The sequence below is a fragment of the Sceloporus undulatus genome, chromosome 6 (genome assembly GCF_019175285.1).
Source record: "Sceloporus undulatus isolate JIND9_A2432 ecotype Alabama chromosome 6, SceUnd_v1.1, whole genome shotgun sequence".
NCBI classification, from domain to species: Eukaryota; Metazoa; Chordata; class Lepidosauria; order Squamata; family Phrynosomatidae; genus Sceloporus; species Sceloporus undulatus.
The window spans coordinates 156,377,444-156,396,566 of NC_056527.1; the positions used below are offsets into that span (position 1 = coordinate 156,377,444).

General features: G+C 40.4%; 4 protein-coding genes across 9 annotated transcripts in view; 1 reads left to right on the forward strand and 3 right to left on the reverse strand.

Moving 5' to 3' along the window:
- The window catches only part of TRIM69 (tripartite motif containing 69), a 15,380-nt gene extending 10,697 nt beyond the window's left edge, over positions 1-4,683 (reverse strand). Inside the window, 1 exon segment of the mRNA XM_042475651.1 lies at positions 4,662-4,683. Within this exon segment, the coding sequence (XP_042331585.1) occupies positions 4,662-4,668 (7 nt within the window). The 5' untranslated portion in view covers positions 4,669-4,683.
- The window catches only part of PATL2 (PAT1 homolog 2), a 741,315-nt gene that overhangs the window by 700,493 nt on the left and 21,699 nt on the right, over positions 1-19,123 (forward strand). The gene's annotated exons all lie outside the window — the stretch shown is intronic.
- LOC121934807 (beta-2-microglobulin-like) lies at positions 3,825-17,428 on the reverse strand. 2 transcript variants are annotated; one of them, XM_042475677.1, is made up of 5 exons: positions 17,335-17,428; positions 7,251-7,313; positions 6,061-6,339; positions 5,401-5,435; positions 3,825-4,278 (listed from the first exon to the last, which is right to left on the reverse strand). In XM_042475677.1, exons 1-4 carry the CDS (start codon positions 17,342-17,344, stop codon positions 5,422-5,424), a joined length of 366 nt encoding a protein of 121 aa, XP_042331611.1. In that variant the 5' UTR covers positions 17,345-17,428; the 3' UTR covers positions 3,825-4,278; positions 5,401-5,421. The 2 variants fall into 2 exon arrangements, with proteins under 2 accessions (XP_042331611.1, XP_042331610.1); XM_042475676.1 differs by lacking the exon at positions 17,335-17,428 and having other exon boundaries at positions 7,251-7,408.
- Positions 9,576-17,412, reverse strand: LOC121934806 (beta-2-microglobulin-like). Its single transcript, XM_042475675.1, has 4 exons — positions 17,272-17,412; positions 14,195-14,473; positions 12,595-12,629; positions 9,576-10,057 (listed from the first exon to the last, which is right to left on the reverse strand). The coding sequence occupies exons 1-3, from the start codon at positions 17,342-17,344 to the stop codon at positions 12,616-12,618; spliced, it is 366 nt and encodes a 121-aa protein (XP_042331609.1). The 5' UTR covers positions 17,345-17,412; the 3' UTR covers positions 9,576-10,057; positions 12,595-12,615.

Sequence of the window (19,123 nt, forward strand, 5' to 3'; positions counted from 1 at the left end):
TATATGTGTGTGTGTGTGTGTGTGTGTGTGTGTGTAAAAGTATACATACAATATATATACAATATACATATTTTAAATATGTAATATATACAAAATATATATTATATATAATATAAATATATTACACACAATATATACATATATATGCATATATATATATATATATATATATATATATATATAATTTTTTGTATATATAGATTGCGGACTATATGTGTATATACATATGTGTGTGTGTGTGTGTCTATATGTATCTTGTATATAAAAAGATTAGGTTGTGTTTGCACAAATATCTCCTTATAAAAGCCTTTTGTTCTGTGTATGTGGTACTCATGAACAAGAATTCACTGTTACAAATACGCATGTGCAAATATTGAAACGTTCTCATACTTATCACGCTTCCTATAAGGACAAATGCGGTAAATTGTATTCCTGTAACATTCTCGGAACGTTTTACATTTTTGAATGCGATAATATCTGTTCCCATAACGTTACCTCTTGAAACGTTTTGGGAACAGAATAGAAACGTTTCAGGCACTGATGCGATAACCTTCATTGCCTTGTGATAAAGCTAACACTGCTTCTTTCTCCCATCCTATCCTAGAATATTCTGTACACTTCCAAGTCAATTTCGTACTCACTCAGTTATTTTCTTCAAATGGCCTTTTTCAGGCAGGTCCTTACATCTCTGCCAGTCTGCCCCAGTGGGCAGCTTTAGCGTCCTGACTGATAACTGCCACTTGCCAACTGTTTCCTAGAAGGTTCTATCTGGGCTTCTGTGAAATTATTTGCTTTCTCTCAACTACCAAGTTCTTGGAGTGAGATCTGAACATGCCTGAACCAGTCAAGTCTCATTTCATTCTTTCATTTCAGGGTTATATTCCTTGTGGTCTCTTTTATACATTACAACCAGAAATATTTTCCATGTGAGAAGATACTCAACTCTTTAAGCATAGCACTAATTTTAGGTTTAAAATGCAAGTGTAAGGTGATAAGGTTGGACATAATCTCATCAGAACTGTTTCACACCAAGGGCATTCCCTCCTTCAGCTGGATCAGTGGGGTATTCCCACAGAATACTGAGTTTGGGTGTATTGTAGGTTCAAATGCTATCTTTCTCTTTTTTAACTGTCTTGTACAGAGCGCTCTTTGCTGGGTACCATTCAGGCTTGATTCCACCCAGCTCACAGAAAACTATAATTCAATAGTATGTAAAGTATTGGTTTTATTTTTAAAAAGCTGTCCATTGGTTTTTGAGCTTGCTACTTTTTTTAATTTCCAATTTTCCTTCCAGCAATTCCTTTCACATATTTACAGCCAGCCGTCGATAGCCACAGATTTTTTTTATCCACGGATTCAAGCATCCACGATTTGAAAATATTTTAAAAATGTATAAATTCCAAAAAGCAAGCCTTCATTTTGCGGTTTTATATAAGGGATCCCATTCTACTGTACCATTGTATCTATTGGCACTTGAGCATCCACGGATTTTAGATTATAGTTTTTTTTCCAGTTTGGGTATGTTTTTAATCTTAATTTTATACTGTTTTAACTAGGTTGTTTTATTGTTTTAAAAAAAAATTTATGTGTTTTTATCTTGTGAGCCACCTTGGGTCCCTTTTTGGGAGAAAGGTGGCATATAAATTAAACAAACAAACAAACAAATATACAAACAAATAAATTATTTTTATCTGGGGGGGGGGGCTCCTGGAACTAAACTGCAGCAGATACCAAGGGCCCACTATTGCATGGCTTAAAATCAGCACTATCATTGCCTTTTAACCACCTTGGTTCCCTGAACTATTATTATTATTATTATTATTATTTATTTCTATTCCACTTTTCTGTTAATAACAAACAAAGCATCTTACAATAAAACCAATTCGATATACAATACATGGTAACATACATCACATCCTCAACTCCCCACCAAAACAAGATTAAACACATCGGATTATAATTAATCTATTAAAACACTAGTAATCTGTCTAGGCCCTTAATAATCTCTAGTTGTTGTTGTTGTGTGCCTTCAAGTAGTTTCTGACTTGTAGAAACCCTAAGGTGAACCTATCGCAGGGATTTCTTGGCAAATTTCATTCAGAGGGTGCTTGCTATTGCCATCCTCTGTGAGGCTGAGAGAGTGTGACTTGCCCAAGGTCACCCAGTGGGTTCCATGACCAAGCAAGGATTCGAACCCTGGTCTCCAATCATAGTCTTGACGCTCAAACTGCTACACCATGCTGGTTCTTTAACATTTCTTTTTCTTTCTGGTTTCAGGCAGGGAAGATTAAAAATGGGATTATCGGGCATAAATTCATCTTTGGGAACACATGGCCCTCCCATCATGAGACTGGAACTTATGTCACATCTCACTATTGGCTATGCTAAGGTTTATGTGACCTCCACTCCCAACATAAGAATATTTGGGATCCTTTCCTCTGTGGATTTACTGCACCTTTCTGATTTCTGACTGGACTCAACCCCTACCAAAGCAATGTGTACTCACATCACATATTTTCACCAGTCTCGCCACTAATAATGTGATCAGTTTGGATTCCATTAACCTTTTTTTTTTGCCCTTGCCTAAAAAGAAGAAGGGCCCTCCCTCCAGTCCATCTGCCATGGTCCAGGCATCAGAGGGAGAGAAGATCTGCTGGACTTTTCCCCTTCCCCACTGCCATTCCCATCTCCTTTTGTGTCTTGTCTTTTTAGATCGTAAGTCTGAGGGCAGGGAAATGTCTAATTTTTAAAAATGTAAGCTGCTCAGCTAGCCTTTTGGCTGAAGAGCTGGATAGAAATACTATAAATGACAAACAAATAAAAATAATTGGAGCCCCTAAGTCATTTTTGACTTATGGCTATCATGGGGTTTTCTTCACTTTCATCAGTGGGGGTTTTTATTGCCATCCTCCGAAACTGAGAGTGTGTGACTTGTCCAAAGTTACCCAGTCTCTATGCATGAGTAGGGAATCAAACTCTCCAGAGTCATAGTCCAATGCTCAAACCACTACACCATTGGAACTAAATTCTAGGAATCTGAGAGAAATCCAAAAATAGATAGAGTACCTCTGATTAAAATATCTTTGTCTGAATGAGAATTAGAATGAGATACAGGAGGTCCATATTTGTAGTCTGCAACTAGAGTGACAGTGGGTTCTGGCTAGTTCTTGGTCTCAAGAAGTCATGAGCAAAATGCCTTCTGATGGGTGCTTTCCTACATAAGTGGGCTTGGCCAGGCTTACTTGGCTGTGGAAGGTAACAGCAATGCTCCAAGCAGCATGAGATGCATTTTTAATTCCCAGACTTAATGGTATATGGACCTTCAGACTTGTTTAAAGCCAGAAGCGGAAGAATGTGTTATGTGCTAGCAGTGGGTCTTCCACTGCTAGGCTGAAGGTGCCCTGGCAGCTGACCAAAGACATGGGGTGCTGGTACATATGTTTCGATGTAAAAATAATGTCAAAGCAATGCAGTTGACAAGACTTCCCGTTCCTAGCTGCAGGTGTGGAAAAGATCTTGTGCTACTGAGATGAAATTGAGTTTCTGCAAAAACAGCCTAACAAACATGAGCAGGTGGTAAAAGTTTGCTGCAGGGATTACTGACATCAAAGGAGAACATAAAGTACGTTTGGCTGCTGGATCAGATCAAGGGTACATCTAGTTCATGAATCACTTTCCCACTGTAACAAAAAAGATGCCTGAAGCTAAAACTGAGGCAAGACAGACTGGCATGGGTATGAAAATTGCTCTCTGCCCACAATGTATAGTATATGATTCTGCTGTGAATTAGTCAGTCAAAGCCATCAGTCATTACGAGTAAAACGTTAGTATTTATACTTTATTGTACAGTAGTTCAATCATTTTGCATTTCAGATATGCCAAATAAGAAAACAATTCATCGGCAATATATAAAAGAAGTTTGAGCACATAATCTTTTCAAGTCTTTGACTGTTTTTCCGTCAGAAGCTTAGACAAATGTCCAGAATTTTTAATGAAGGAAATTAAGGCAAATGAACAGAATTATATTATTTTAAAAGAAGCTTACATTAAATGTTTGTTAGTGCAAACTTCCAATACAATCTTCAGTCTCTGCTTATGGGGGTTCTATTGAAAATCCAAACATTTCAAATAAGCATGAGCCACCCGCATTGTACATGAAGAGATGGCCATGTGTACCCTAGAAAACTATCTGTCGAGATCCACAACCGCTTGCAAGCAGGAATGAATCAGAAGTATGCTTAAGAATTGATAATCTTTAAAGGGCACAGCTTTTCAGACCTGGGAAAGGGGAAAAACATATGCTTTTTGAAAAGGCAGTGTCATGCAGTGGATCAAATGCTGGATTTATTATGACTAGGAAAGAGATCTTCTGTCCCCCTCCCCTTCCAGGGTGTTTGGGAATACAATTCCCATAATCCTTCCATGGTGACCAGGCTGGCGAGAGCTTCCGAGAATGGGACAGCCAAAGGTCCCCAATCCTTACATGAAGTAGTCTTGAGCTTCTCTATTTTAGCCTAATCTCTCAATACTGTGATAAGGGTAAGTGATATAGAAACACTTATGGATTAATTTTCAGCACTAAACAGTATTACATGATTTGCTGCAATATAAACAGCAAAAGACTGAGTAGCGAACCTGGAAGTCTCTGGTTCACATCTCACCTGTCATGATTTCACTACACAGTCTGACATAAGCCACTTTTCCTAAACTTCGGCCTCCACTTTTACAATACGGAGTGGGAGATGAAGACTGACTTCCGTTATGGATTTTTTAAAGGATGGCAACTTCATAATTCGTGTAATGTGCTTCAAATCATTAATGCCAATCATTATTTATCCTTACCACCACCACCACCACTTTTTACTTAACAGTTTTTAAAAATAAAATAATTGTTCCACACTCACAGCTAAAGATTTTGCAATATTCATATATATATAATCTCCTTTGTTTGACTTGTCTTTCCAGTGTATGCAATGGTTTGGATATAAAACAGTGGAACAGCCAGAGCAATAACAAAGAACTCCAAGAGAGTGATAATTTTTCATCTTTCCTCCAAAACCTTTAATGAATAGTACGACCCTAAAATGATCTAGTTTAATCATGTGACTGTAGGAAAAATTAATGCAGAAATCTGAATTTACTATCTTTTAATTTCTATTCTTTTTTAAAATATGATGACTAACAGATTGTAAGATTACGACCAGAGGCCATCTCTCAAAATAACTGTCCTCTTTGAAAATCATGCCTTTCCTCACCCTCTGTTTAAAGGTGATCAGACACAAAAATTATTCATCTTATTTTGTTAACTATCTCCCATCTTTTAAAGAGCGAAAAGTAAGATTTATCTTTCAAAGATGCAGCCAATTCATATCAACTACAACTTTTATCCAATAGCCTTACCTTACTTCTAGGATCCTGTGTTTAATGCACCTGATCTGTAGAAAACAACAGTATCAGAATAGATTGTTAATTAAAATATGCAGTACTTTAAAGGCCTAGAATTCAGTGCCTATACATTTCATGCAACCTGCAAGATTATGATCAGTGAATGGCTACTGCTCTTCCAGAGGACAAACCTTTACATTGGCAGCCTAGAAATATACCCAAACAGCTCCACCAGTCTTATTTTAAACAGCTTTCTGCAAGACCTCTTGTCACTTGACATTTGTAGTATTCATTTACGATTTTGAGGGGGAAACACAAGAGATATAACTACTTCCAAGTAGGGGTGGTTATATCAAGAGTAAAATATATCAGGACTTCTCTGTACACCATGTATGCAAGTTAAAACTCTCGTTTTTAAAAGATATGTGTGCAATGAAATCACTGAGTACAACAGTCGAACTCATTAAGTAAAATATCTAAATGATATTTTTAGCAAAAGGAAAAATCTTGATCAGTAAGGGCATAAGAGTGTCAAGCAAATTATAAGAACAAGCATGAGTGACAGAGAGAGAGAAGGAAAACTGTAAAGGGGATACAACAGTGCCGCACAGGAAAACTTGTAAGTGTTCAAGAAAAAATGTAAACACAAAAAGAATGAAGAAACAAAGCACTCACCCCACTTGACGATTTTTGGACTAGTCAGGCTGCTGTGGTTCACTTTACAGGCATACTCTGATTTTCCATCAGGTATGATTTTAGTATGGACCAGGAGCTCAAAAGTCCAATCGGGTTTAAAGGAAAGGTCAGATTTCTGCACATCCTCAATTGGGACACCATCCTTCATGAGAGTGATATCGATTTTGGGAGGATGAAACCTTTCCACATAGCAATGCAAAGTGTTTTCCTTGCCTATCTCCACAGGATGGCGGGAATACACCTGCACATTGGGAGCCTCTGGAAGAAGAACGGAGAGACAGAAAACAAGGTGTAAATAGACATGAGTTATCCTCTGTCGTTTTTTAGCTACCAATTTAAATTATGCATGCATCCTAAGAGGCCAGAAGCTGCGCCAAAGCTGCGCTCAAGTCTTTAGGAATGCTTTGGCACAGCTTCCGGACTCCTACGATGCATGGAGCATTTAAACAGCATGCCTCCAAAATGACCTGAAGCATCTTTATTTTGGCCTGTCTGTTTGGGCCCTAAGTCCTCTATGGTCAACTTTTGGCAGAATTGCATTGGAAGACCTAGGGGTCATTCCCACTGACCTATAACGCAGGTCTGGATGTGAATCATGGGTGCATCGTTTCCATTTGAGCACGAATCTGACCCACATTGCTCCAATATCATTCCCATTGAGGTTCGAATCAGCAAATAATCAAATCCACAATTTTTTCTTTATCTATTTATTTGTTTGTTTCATTTATATCCCACCTTTCTCCCCGGAGGGAGCCAAGGCTGCTGTCAGATACTACCTTTACAATTGTTTTTGAATCCAAACATTAAAACGTCTCTCTCTCTCTCTCTCTGTCTCTCTCTCTCTCTATCTATCTATCTATCACATAAAATATACACAAGTTAAAAACAGACTTTAAAAAAACCCACCTAAAAGTCAAACCTATATCAATGTGGAGGGCTGACTGTATTGGGAAAACCAGAGGTTGAATCCAACTACAATTCCACAGGGCAGTTAAAAGGGTGTCAAACTGGATTATTTCTGGAGTGCAGCTTAAAGTGATGCTGCCAATGGAGGACAGTCTGACATTCCTGCTGGACTAAAGGTGGGAATGCAGAAGGAGAAAGTCAGGGTGATAAAGTAAGTTACTGATTTAAGTCCTTTTAGCTTGGAAATAGATAGAAAGCCTTACTGTCTATGGCTTGGAGGGCAGAGATGCAGAGCAGGAAGGCGAGGCAGGGCAGGAAAGGTCCTCCTTGGGCCATGGCTGCAGCTCCAACTCAGGCTTCCCTCTTCACTCTCCTCCAGGCTCCTTTGTGCACTCTGGAAACTCCCTCTGCCTCCACCAAGAGCAATAATGAGTTCCCTTTACATCTCCAGTAACTGGGCAGATGTTTCCCCCGCAAAGGAGAGGCAAGAGGGAAAGGGGCTTTCCAGCACATGCGCCTGGTGGCTCTTTTTCTTTTTCCTTTCACTTTCTGGGAAAAGGCAGGAAGGTTATGCAGTGGAGGAATGCAGGCAGGGAAAGTACGGGCTTCCAGGAGTTTCTGATGAATAAGAGTCAAAGTCCAAAGCATAAGGCACAGAAATAAAAACAGCCCAGAAATGTTCATAGGATCCAAGAGTTGGAAGAGATCGCAAGGCCGGGCCATCCAGCCCAACCCCATTCTGCCATGCAAGAACTCCCAATCAAAGTATCCCTGACAGATGGCCATCCAAACTCTGCTTAAAGACCTCCAAAGAAGGAGACTCCACTACATTCCGAGAAAGGAGTGTGTTCCACTGTCGAACAGCCCTTACTGTCAGGAAGGTCCTCCTAATGTTGAGGTGGAATCTCTCTTCCTGGAGCTTGCATCCATTGCTCTAGGTCCTAGTCTCTGGAGCAGCAGAAAACAAGCTTGCTCCCTCCTCAATATGACATCCCTTCAAGTATTTAAACAAGGCTATCATATCACCTCTTAACCAGGGACGTAGCCGGGGGGGGGGGGGTTCTTGGGGTGCAGATCCTCCCTTCCATTCAAAAAATGAATGGTGTGTGCTGCTGCACCGCTGTGCCCAAGCCCCATTATAATGGTGGCACTTAGTCTGGACCCCTCCCTTCCTAAAATCCTGGCTACATCCCTGTCTTAACCTTCTCTTCTCCAGGCTAAGCATCCCCAGCTCCCTAAGTAGTTCCTCATAGGGCCTGGTTTCCAGGCCCTTCACCATTTTATCACCCTCATTTGGACATGCTCCAGTTTCTCCATGTCCTTTTTTAATTGTGGTGCCCAAAACTGGGCACAATATTCCAGGTGGGGCCTGACCAGAGCAGAATATCGTGGCATTATTACTTTTTTTGATGCATCCTAAAATCGCATTGGCCTTTTTAGCTGCCACATCGCACTGACTCATGTTCAACTTGTGGTCTACTTGAACTCCTAGATCCCTTTCACATGTTGTCTCCTTAAGCCAGGTGTCCCCCATTCTATATCAGTGCATTTCATTTTTCCACCCTAAGTGCAGTACCTTGCATTTCTCCATGTTGAATTTCATTTTGTTAGCTTTGGCCCAGCTTTCTAGTTATTCAGCTCATTTTGAATTTAGATCGTGTCCTCTGGAGTATTAGCTACTCCTCCTAGTTTGGTGTCTTCTGCAAATTTGATAAGTCTGCTCCCATTTCTCTTCTCCAAGTCATTGATAAAGATGTTGAATAGCACTGGGCCCAGGACAGAGCCCCACTGGACACCCCACTGGTCACTTCTCTCCAGGATAAAAAGAAGCCATTGTTGAGCACCCTTTAGGTTTGGCCGGTTTTTAGGTTTGGCCGGTCAACCAATTACAAATCCATGCAACAGTTGCCATGTCTAGCCCACATTTTCCCCCTCCTTTTTTTTAAGATGGGGATAACTTTTGCCCTCTTCAAGTTCACCTGGACTTCGGTTCTCTAGGAGTTCACAAAGATTATTGCCAGTGGCTTTGAGATTACTTCTGCAGACTTAAATTCATTTAGATTAACCAGATATTCCTGTACTCATTCTGTGCTGCATTCCCCCTATTCTGTCCTGTGCCCCATTATCTTCAGGTTGAGCACCTTTTTCCTTTTGTCAAAAGATGGAGGCAAAGAAGGTGTTGAGTAATTCTGCCTTTTCTCTGTCTTCTGTTAGCATTTTGCCATCTTAGTGGGAAGCTTTGAGTGGCTCTAGTCTTAGTTGAGAACAAGATACATTTGTAGAGGTACACTGGGCAACCCACGGGTATATGTGGACAACCCTATTCCTCTTTTTGTAAGCCCTGATACCCTCAGATGTAAATTGTATGGTCAAAAATCACCCAAAATTGTGAGTTTAGCTTTTAAATTTTAACACACACTCCCCCGCCCAAACAAGTGAAAAAGGACAAACCAACAGTCATACTTTGAATTGATTTCTAGCCAAAACCGAGGCAGTGCAGCCTGCCATGGGTATGAAAACTGCCCTCCGCCACCGACATATACAATTGTGCAGTGAACCAGTCAGTCAAAACCACCAGTCGTTATAAGTAAACTGTCAGTACTTGTATTTTATTAGGGTACTCCAATCATTTTGCATTTCAGATACATCAAATAAGAAAATGATTCATCACCAATATATAAAAGGATTTTGATTACATAATCTTTTCAAGTCTTTGACTGTATTTCTGGCAGAAACTGAAACAAACTTCATTAAACATTTAATGAAGGAAATTAAAGCAAATGAACAAACAAATTACATTTAAAAAAAGCTCAAATTGCCAATATATGAATGATACAACACATGTTTGATAGTGCAATTTTTCAATGCAATCTTCAAGCTTTGCTTACAGTGGCTCTACTTAAAATCCATACATTTCAAAAGAAGCAGAAGCAATCCACAGAGTACATGAGGAGATGCCAGTGTGAACCCTAGAAAACTATCCGCTGAGCTTCGCAATCAGTTGCAGGCAGGAACAAATTGGAAATATGCTTAAGGATTGATAATCTTTAAAAGGCAAGGCTTTTCAAACCTGGGGAAGGAAAACATAAGATTTTTTTTAAATAACAGGTAGTGTCATGCAGTGGATCAAATGCTGGGTTGTCATTACTAGGCCAAGGAAACTCTGGCCCTCTAGCTATTTGGGAATACAAATCCCATAATCCTTTCCTGGTGGCCAGGCTGGCTAGAGCTTCTGAGGTCTGAAGTCCAAAACATCTGGATGGCCAAAGGTTCCCCACCCCTGAACTAGTAGCAGTAGTAGTAGTAGTAGCAATAATGTTTCTTTCCCACCTCTCCCCAAGGCTCAAAGCGGGATACACAAATCCACAGTTAAATTGAAATTCTATAAAATCATTAAAATATACTCATAAGAGTTCATATACAGATTAAAAAGTCATGATTTAAAATTGACTGGCTAGGTAAGTCTTTAATGCTGTTTTAAATGCAGTCAGCATTTTCAGGTGTTGTATCTCTTCAGCAGGTCATTGGGAGCAGCAGATGAAAAAGTCCTCTGGGAAACCATTACCAGTCTAGTCCTGGCCGGTTAGAGCAAACATTTCCCAGAGGACCTGAGTGTACAGGGCAGATTATATGGGAGAAGGCAATCCTGTAGATAGTTTGGACCCAAACCACGTAGAGCTTTAAAGGTAATAACTAACATTTTGTACTTTGTCCAGAAACTAATTGGCTGCCAGTAGAGTGCCTTTAAGACTGGAGTAATGTGGCCATTCCTGAATATACCTATTCAGCCACATTCTGAACCAGTTGGAGTTTCCAGACTTGGTAGCGAGATAGCCCAATGTAGAGTGCATTGTAGAAGTACAACCTTGAGTTTAACAGCATGTGCACTACATCTTTAAGTCCTCCGATTTTAGGAAGTGTGCAGTTGGCATATCAGCATTAAGTAGTCCTTACCTTCCCTATTTGAGCCTAATCTCTCAATACTGTGATGAGAATAAGTGATATAGAAATGTGTGGATTCATTTTCAATACTGAACAATATTACAAGAGTTGCTGTAATATGAAGGGTGATAGACTTAGTTATGAACCTGGGAGTTCTTGGTCATGAACTCAATAGATAGTCTTAGATAAACCACACTCTCACAGCTTCAGCCCACCCATTTTACAATATGGAATGGGGAGAGTAAGACTGATTTCCCTTACAGGTTTTTTTTTTTAATGGCAACTTGCTAATTCATGTAATGTACTCTGAAAACCTGAAACTGAAAAATTAATGCCAACCGTTATTTATCACCACCACCACCACATTTTACCTAACAATTTAAAAAAATAAAATATTTATACCACAACCACATTTGTAGATATTACAGTACTTGTATACATAATCTCCCTTTTTGGATGATCATTCCAGTTTATGCAATGTTTTGAACATAACACAGTAAAATAGTCAGAGCAGCAGCACCTAAGCCCTCTTAGAGTACTTATATACTCTACTGTAAATTGGCCTCATCTATAAGCAGAGGACAGGTTCTGGGGCCAAAATTATGGATTTTTATAAGACCCATGGATAAGTCTAGGGTAAAACTTAGGGGCATGTAACAAAGGATCTAAAGGATGAAGCCAAAGAAAACAATGCCAAAGAACTTTTAAAAACCCAGCAGGCATAACTGTTTGTGCTCACCCTAAAGGCTGGGAATCTGTGCTGCCAGGACAGAGTCCTGTACACTCTTGCCTTTCACCAGGAGATGGTTCCTTTTCTTATAACTGTTATAGTAGAGTACCAGTAATCTGATTTTAGGAAGAATTAATACAGCAATCTCTATGTTTTCTCTTGCTTCTCTATTTAAAAAAAAAAAGATGACTAGTAGACTGTAAGATTATGACTAGAGGCCATTTTGTTGTTCTTTTTAAAGTTTGTACAGTACCAAGGACATTTTATACATATTTGGAAAACTCTCAACTAGAAAAATAATATAAACATCTAAATGTTTACTTTCTGCCTATACCAAATTAATTTTATAAATACAGATTTCTATCAGCAACTTAGGGCCTTTTTCTGCCCTGGATCGGTGCCTTGGCAAACACATGCTGCAGCACCTATCCGGCCGCCACAGAGAACAAAAAGAAGCAGGTGTTTCTGGCTTCTTTTTGTGCCCACAAAAGGGTGCCATTGCTGCTGCCGTGTGGCTTGATCACACCCCTTTGATGCCATGCCGTTTGGGCCCTGCGCCAAAGGGGCATCATCATGGTGCACATTGTCTGTATGGGTGTGTGCAAAGATGGCACCCAGGCAGCGCAGTGAAGGCTTTGAGCATGGAGATGTTCAGCCCTTACCCCACCCACAGGATGGCGCTTTTCGCTCGTCTATACCGGACGTTAATTGCTTCATACAAAGCAAAGAACCACAACTCAGTAATATAGTATGCACTTTAATATTTGTCCTCTTTGAAAATCATGCTTGTCTTCACTCTCTGTTTAAAAGTGGTCAGACACAAAAATTATTCATATTATTTTGTTAACTATGTTTTTAAAGAGAGAAAAATAAAATCGGTTTTTCATACGTACATCAAATTCACATCAACTATAACTTTTATCCAAGATCCTTACCTTACTTCTGAGAGCCTGTGTTTAGTAATCCTGATCTGTAAAAGAGAACAGTATCAGTATGTATTGTTAATAAGGGTGCAGTACAGACCACCGGTGCACTCGTGATGTAACGGATGTGCAGTGACGTGCAGATGCTGTGCGTCTCTTATGTAGAGATGGTGGTGCCTGTGTGGACAGGCCACCGCCATCAAGCCACTGCCCACACATAGTAGGGCTTGAGACCAGGCGGTTGGTGCCTCATCCCAAGCCCTACTATCGCCACCAAGACAGCACTTCCTAGCAGTGTGTACTGGGCCTAAATAAGGCCTAGAATTCAGTGCCTATGCATTTCATGCAACTTGCAAGACTGTGTTCAATGAATTGTTACTGCTCTTCCAGAGAACAACCCCTTTCATATGCAGCCTAGAAATATAACCAAATGGCTCAACCAGTCTTATCTTAAACAACAGGAAGTGGTTAAACAGCTTTCTGGCAAGACCTCTTGTCACTTGACATTTGTAGTATTCATTTAAAATTTTTAGGAAAAATCATAAGAGATACAACTACTTTCAAGTAGTGATGGTTATATCAAAAATAAAATAAAGCAGAACTATTCTGTATACCTTCTGTATTAATTCAGATTCTCATTTTTAAAAGAGATGTGTTTAATGAATTTGTTGAATACAACAATGGAACTCATCGGACAAAATATCTAATCAATAAAGAAGAAAAAGGGGAAGAAATCTTGATCAGTAAGGATGTAAGAGTATCAGGCAAATTATAAGAACAAGCACCAAAAAGAGGAGGGGGGAGAGAGAAGGGGAATTGTAAATGGGATAAAACAGTGTAGCAAAGGAAAACTTGTAAGTGTCAAAGAAAAAGACACTATAATTAATACAGCAAAAATAAAAATTAATCCATTTGAGTGTTAAAAAACTTTGATACAATGACACACAACACTGCAAGTTAAAAATCAATCTAAGTAAACAGATTTGTCAAAAACTAATGTGGATTAGCAAACAGTTGTGAGATCTGCTTTCTTCTTATAACATTTTAATAATGACGTATACATGTTATGTGATCATTTTTCCTCAGGTGAAATGTATTAAGAATGATCAATTTGCTATAATTCTTCCGTTGTAACAGTTATTCATGTGCTATCATGGAAGAGAGAAACCATTACACAGACATTTTCCGCAATAACATTGAACAGTGGTTACATGTATTTCTGTCTTTATACAAGAGCACATATAACACAGGTTAACAGTAGGGACTTCATAACTTGTAATTGTTGTTTTAAAATGTATTCTGTATGCCTAATAAAGGTTGACTGACTGACTGAAAATGTATACATTTACAATTAAGCATTGCATGTATTAGCAATGACATTTTCTTTTTGTCCCAAAACACATCCACTTTATTGCAACTCAGCGCAATGACCATGTATAGGGTTTTTTGTTCCATGGGTAGGACACAGCTTGTTCTACTGGTCTTGGGACAGAAGAATTACAGCCTTCTTGAAAGACTGCAAACTAGAAAGCACAACTGTCCACACTGGTTCTTGAGAAAAGAAAGGAATATAAAAACAAAGACAAGAAAAGAAAAGGAATAAAGCTCTCACCCCACTTGAAGACCTTTGGACTGGACAGGCTGCTGTGGTTCACTTTGCAGGCATACTCTGATTTTCCATCAGGAACAATTTTAGTATGGACCAGGAGCTCAAAAGTCCAGTCGGATTTAAAGGAAAGGTCAGATTTCTGCACATCCTCGATTGGGACGCCATCCTTCATGAGAGTGATATCGATTTTGGGAGGATGAAACCTTTCCACATAGCAATGCAAAGTGTTTTCCTTGCCTATCTCCACAGGATGGCGGGAATACACCTGCACATTGGGAGCCTCTGCAAGAACAACGGAGAGATGGAAAACAAGGTGTAAATAGACATGGATTATCCTCGGCCATTTTTTAGCTATGCAGAAAGAGTCATATTGCACACCAGATACTGCCCAGTTTTTCTAAGATTTAGGCCTGTTACAGACTGCCAAAATAAAGCTGCTTCGGGTCTCTTTGGAGGTATGCTATTTAAATGATGCATGGGTCCTAAGAGTCCGGAGGTCGCGCCAAAGCCACACTCCATTCCTAAGCACTGGAGTACAGCTTTGGTGCAGCTTCCGGATTCTTAGGATGCATGCATCATTTAAACAGCATACCTCCAAAGAGACCCGAAGCAGCTTTATTTTGGTAGTCTGTAACAGGCCATAGCTTCCTTAGAGAAAGGTCCAGGAACTCTCTCTGTGTATATATGGGTAAGCATGATTCCTAATAAAACATTACGTACTCCTTTCAGCATCTGCATGAGGTGTGGGAACCCACTAGCAGTTGCAAATTCCCTCTATTCAAGGCACATGAATACACACAAGGTCCTACACATAAGCTGTATTTATCTAGAAATATCATGAGATGTGGAATTGATCTCAACAGGAAGTAACCTGTTAAACCATTTAGGAGAATGGTGTATCCCAAGCTATCATTTAAATGTGGCCATGGTTTCATGCAGAAACCAATACGCAACAGTGCCTGCTCTTTGAGCATGACTGATTTAATCAAAACGATTTAAACTTTTTCTCCAAGAGACTCTATGATTCTATGAGACTAAATCTCATTTTAAATCACTAGTGAAGACAATGCTATTTAATCATCCTGTTTACTAGACGGGTATCAGTGTTTTATATAACTTAATATACGTACATTCAAAGACAATTTCATTAGCAGGTGCACAGTAAGGAATTTTTCCAAACATTTTCAAGAACAGAATAGAATTGATTATTACAGTCAAAGACCAGCACAAACATTTTCAAAGTAATTGCCAATTCATCAAAAATGAGATGATAATTTGCTAATGTCAATACATGTTGAGCCTCCTTATTCAAAAGCTCGGAATCATAGGTGTTTCGGATTTTATTTTCCAGAATTTGGAATATTTGCATGCCACATACATTCAACTATAAGTCGATCTCATGTCCAAGTCAAGGGCAGGTTTGGGGGCCCAAATTAATTGCCCCCAGAGTGGTGTAGTGGTTTCAGCATTGGACTGAGGAGGGAGCTGACTTGTCTTCTGCTGCTCCAGAGGCTAGGACCAGGAGCAATGGATGCAAGCTACAGGAAAAGAGATTCCACCTCAACATTAGGAGGAACTTCCTGACAGTAAGGGCTATTCGACAGTGGAGCAAACTCTCTCGGAGTGTAGTGGAGTCTCCCTCCTTGGAAGTCTTTAAGCAGAGGCTGGATGGCCATCTTTTGGGATGCTTTCATTGAGAGTTCTTGCATGGCCGAATGGGGTTGGACTGGATGGCCCTTGTGGTCTCTTCCAACTCTATGATTCTATGACTACGACTCTGGAGATCATGGTTCGAATCCTGGCTCAGCCATGAAACCCACTGGGTGGCTTTAGAGAAGTCACGCTCTCTCAGCCTCAGAGGACAGCAATGGCAAACCCCCTCTGAACAAATCTTGCCAAGAAAACCCAGTGATGGTTTCCCTTAGGGCTGCCATAAAGGCAGGTCACACTCTCTCAGCCTCAGAGGATGGTCATAGCAAACCCTCTCTGATGAAATCTTGCCATGAAAACCCCTAAGGGCAAGTCACATTCTCTCAGCCTCAGGAGATGGCAACGACAAACCCCTTCTGAACAAATCTTGCCAAATCTTGAATAACTCCAGAATAAGGTCACCATAAGTCGAATATATAATGACTTGAAGGCACACAACAACAACAACAAACAATGAGGCAAACTGTCAACATGGCTCTGAAGGATGGTAACAATCCAGAGGCCACATTTACCGTATTAACACACATCTTCACCCTCCAGGTTTTTATTTCTCTATAAAAGAGAGAGGTCCAAAACATTACTGGAGAAATAACCCAATTTGAGACTGCTTTAACTGCCTTGGTTCAATGCTGGGGAATCCTGGGAACTGTAGTTTTGTGAGGCATTGAGCCTTCTCAAATTGAAAATAGAAATTTGCTGTCATTTGAACAGGTTTAATTTTTAAACTGTATTGTATTTAATCCTTTTTCAAAGGGGAGGGGGGGTCGATATATGAAAGTATGCATTATTCCAACATACTCTAGTCCTGTAAACCGCCTTGATTGCTGCAGCAGAAAGGCGGGCTATAAGAATAAAGTTTATTTACTATTACATTTATTTATTTGTCATAGAGATCTGGTGCCAGGACTAACTACACTTCCCTGGATCCCCTAACATTGAGCCAGGGCAGTTAATGCGGTCTCAAACTGGATCATTTCTCCAGTGTGTTTTGGACCTAGGAAACGCCATCCAAGAGACGGGAAGAAGGGAGTTCGTTGGGAAAGAATCTTCATCGGACTCTTAAGAAAAGGACTGAAACTTCAGCAGGGAAAAGTCAAGGGCAACCCCTTAGGATCAAAGAAACCAAGACAGGGAAGTAAACAAAGTCCCAGGGACTGGAACCAACTGCAGTTCCCAGAATTCCACAGGGCAGTTAAAAGGGTGTCAAACCGGATTATTTCTGCAGTGCATCTTAAAGTGATGCTCCCAATGGAGGACAGTCTGACATTCCTCCTGGACTAAAGGTGGGAATGGAGAAGGAGAAAGTCAGGGTGATAAAGTAAGTTACTGATTTAAGTCCTTTTAGCTTGGAAATAAAGAGGAAGCCTTACTGTCTATGGCTTGGAGGGCAGAGATGCAGAGCAGGAAGGCGAGGCAGGGCAGGAAAGGTCCTCCTTGGGCCATGGCTGCAGCTCCAACTCAGGCTTCCCTTCTTCTCTCTCCTCCAGAAAGAAATCCAGCGCCTCTCTCCAGGTTCCTCTGCGCACTCTGGAAACTTCCTCCGCCTCCACCAATAGCAATAAAGGGTTTCCTTTACGTCACTAGTAACCGGGCAGATGTTTTTCCGCAAGCTGGAGAGAAGAGGGAAAGGGGCTTTCCAGCACATGCGCAGTCGCGCGCCATGTGGCTTTCGCTTTCCCTTTCCCTTTATGGGAAAAGGAGGGTGGCTTCCCAGAAAAGGGAGCTGAAAGGAATGAGGCATGATCAGGAAAGGCTTTCCACAACATTGGCTATGGTCCCAAACACACTGCAGAAGCAATCCATTTTCAGACTGTTTAAACTGCCCTGGCTCAATGCTTTACAAAACACAAAACAATTACAACACATAGGACGGTAATTAATTAAACTTCATCATTAATGAAGCCTGGAAACTGTAGTTTTGTGAGAGCAATGGGGGTGACAACAAAACTACACTTCCCAGGATTAATTAATTATGAATTTTAAACATGAATTTTATATTTAACTATTGCCCCTATGTGTTGTGATATAAATATTGCATACAGATGCAGCTTTATGTGTGTATTTTCTATAATGATTGTGTTTTAACTATGTTGTAACCTGCTTCAAGCCATGAGGAGAGACGGGTAAGAAATAAAATGTATTATTATTATTATTATTATTATTATTATTAATTCCCTTGCCCTGAGCCAGAGCAGTTCAAGCTTTCTCAGACTGGATCATTTCTGCAGTGTGTTTCGGACCCACGATGGATAAGGGAATGTGATCTCAGAGTCCAAAGTATAAACCTTATCAACCCTGAAATGTTGTGATGGACCTTAAACTATGGGGCCATTGGTGGATCAGTGCAATACAATAGTTTCAAATATAGGCTGCATGAGTGTGAGAGCACTACAGCTTTCCTCACAGGCTTTTAAGAGGTCACTCAACCTACTCACTTGCCTTATTGATAGCTCAGCTTTATGCAGAATTAGCCATAGCCTCTATCCCAGTGGTTCTCAAACTGTGCCCTTTAAGGGATTTTGGAGTCCAGAGTCCAAACAAAGTCTCTTAAAAGGCACAGTAACAGGGGCCACTGTTAGCTTCACAGAAATGAGGCTTTCTATGGAAGTCCTAATTGGTCCCTAAACTGTGTCCTTTAAGAGTTTTTTGGACTTCCGCTCCCAGAAGCCTCAGCCATGTTGGCCAATGTCTGGGACTCTGGGGTTGGGTCCAAAAAATTATCCAGTCCAACCCCTTTCTGCCTGCAGGAAATCTAAACCAAAGCATCCCCATTGACAGATGGTCATCCAGCCTCTGTTTAAAGACTTCTAAGATGAGGCTCCACTACTCTCCAATGAGGGAGTGTGTTCCACTGTCGAACAGCCCTTACTGTCAGGAAGGTCCTCCAAAATGTTGAGGTGGAATCTCTAGTCTTTTCCTGTAGCTTGCATCTGTTGTTCTGGGGCAGCAGAAAAAAAGCTTGCTCCCTCCTCAATGTGACATCCCTTCAAATATTTAACAGGGCTATCATATCATCTTTAACCTTCTCTTCTCCATGCTGAACACCCCAGCTCCTTGTCGTTCCTCATAGGGCATGGTTTCGAGAACCTTCACCATTTTAGTTGCCCTCCTTTGGACACGCTCCAGTGTCTCAACGTCCTTTTTAAACTGTGGTGCCCCGAAACTGGACACAGACAGTATTTCAGGTGGGGCCTGACCAGAGCAGAATGGGTGGCACTATAC

Excerpts from the sequence above, each read along its gene's own strand:
- LOC121934806 (XM_042475675.1), bottom strand. The coding sequence starts at position 17,344 with ATGGCCCAAGGAGGACCTTTCCTGCCCTGCCTCGCCTTCCTGCTCTGC. Across the intron at positions 14,474-17,271 it reads TGCCCTCCAAGCCATAGACA|AGGCTCCCAATGTGCAGGTG; the intron begins GTAAGGCTTCCT and ends TTGTTCTTGCAG.
- LOC121934807 (XM_042475677.1), bottom strand. Across the intron at positions 6,340-7,250 it reads TGCCCTCCAAGCCATAGACA|AGGCTCCCAATGTGCAGGTG; the intron begins GTAAGGCTTTCT and ends TTCTTCTTCCAG.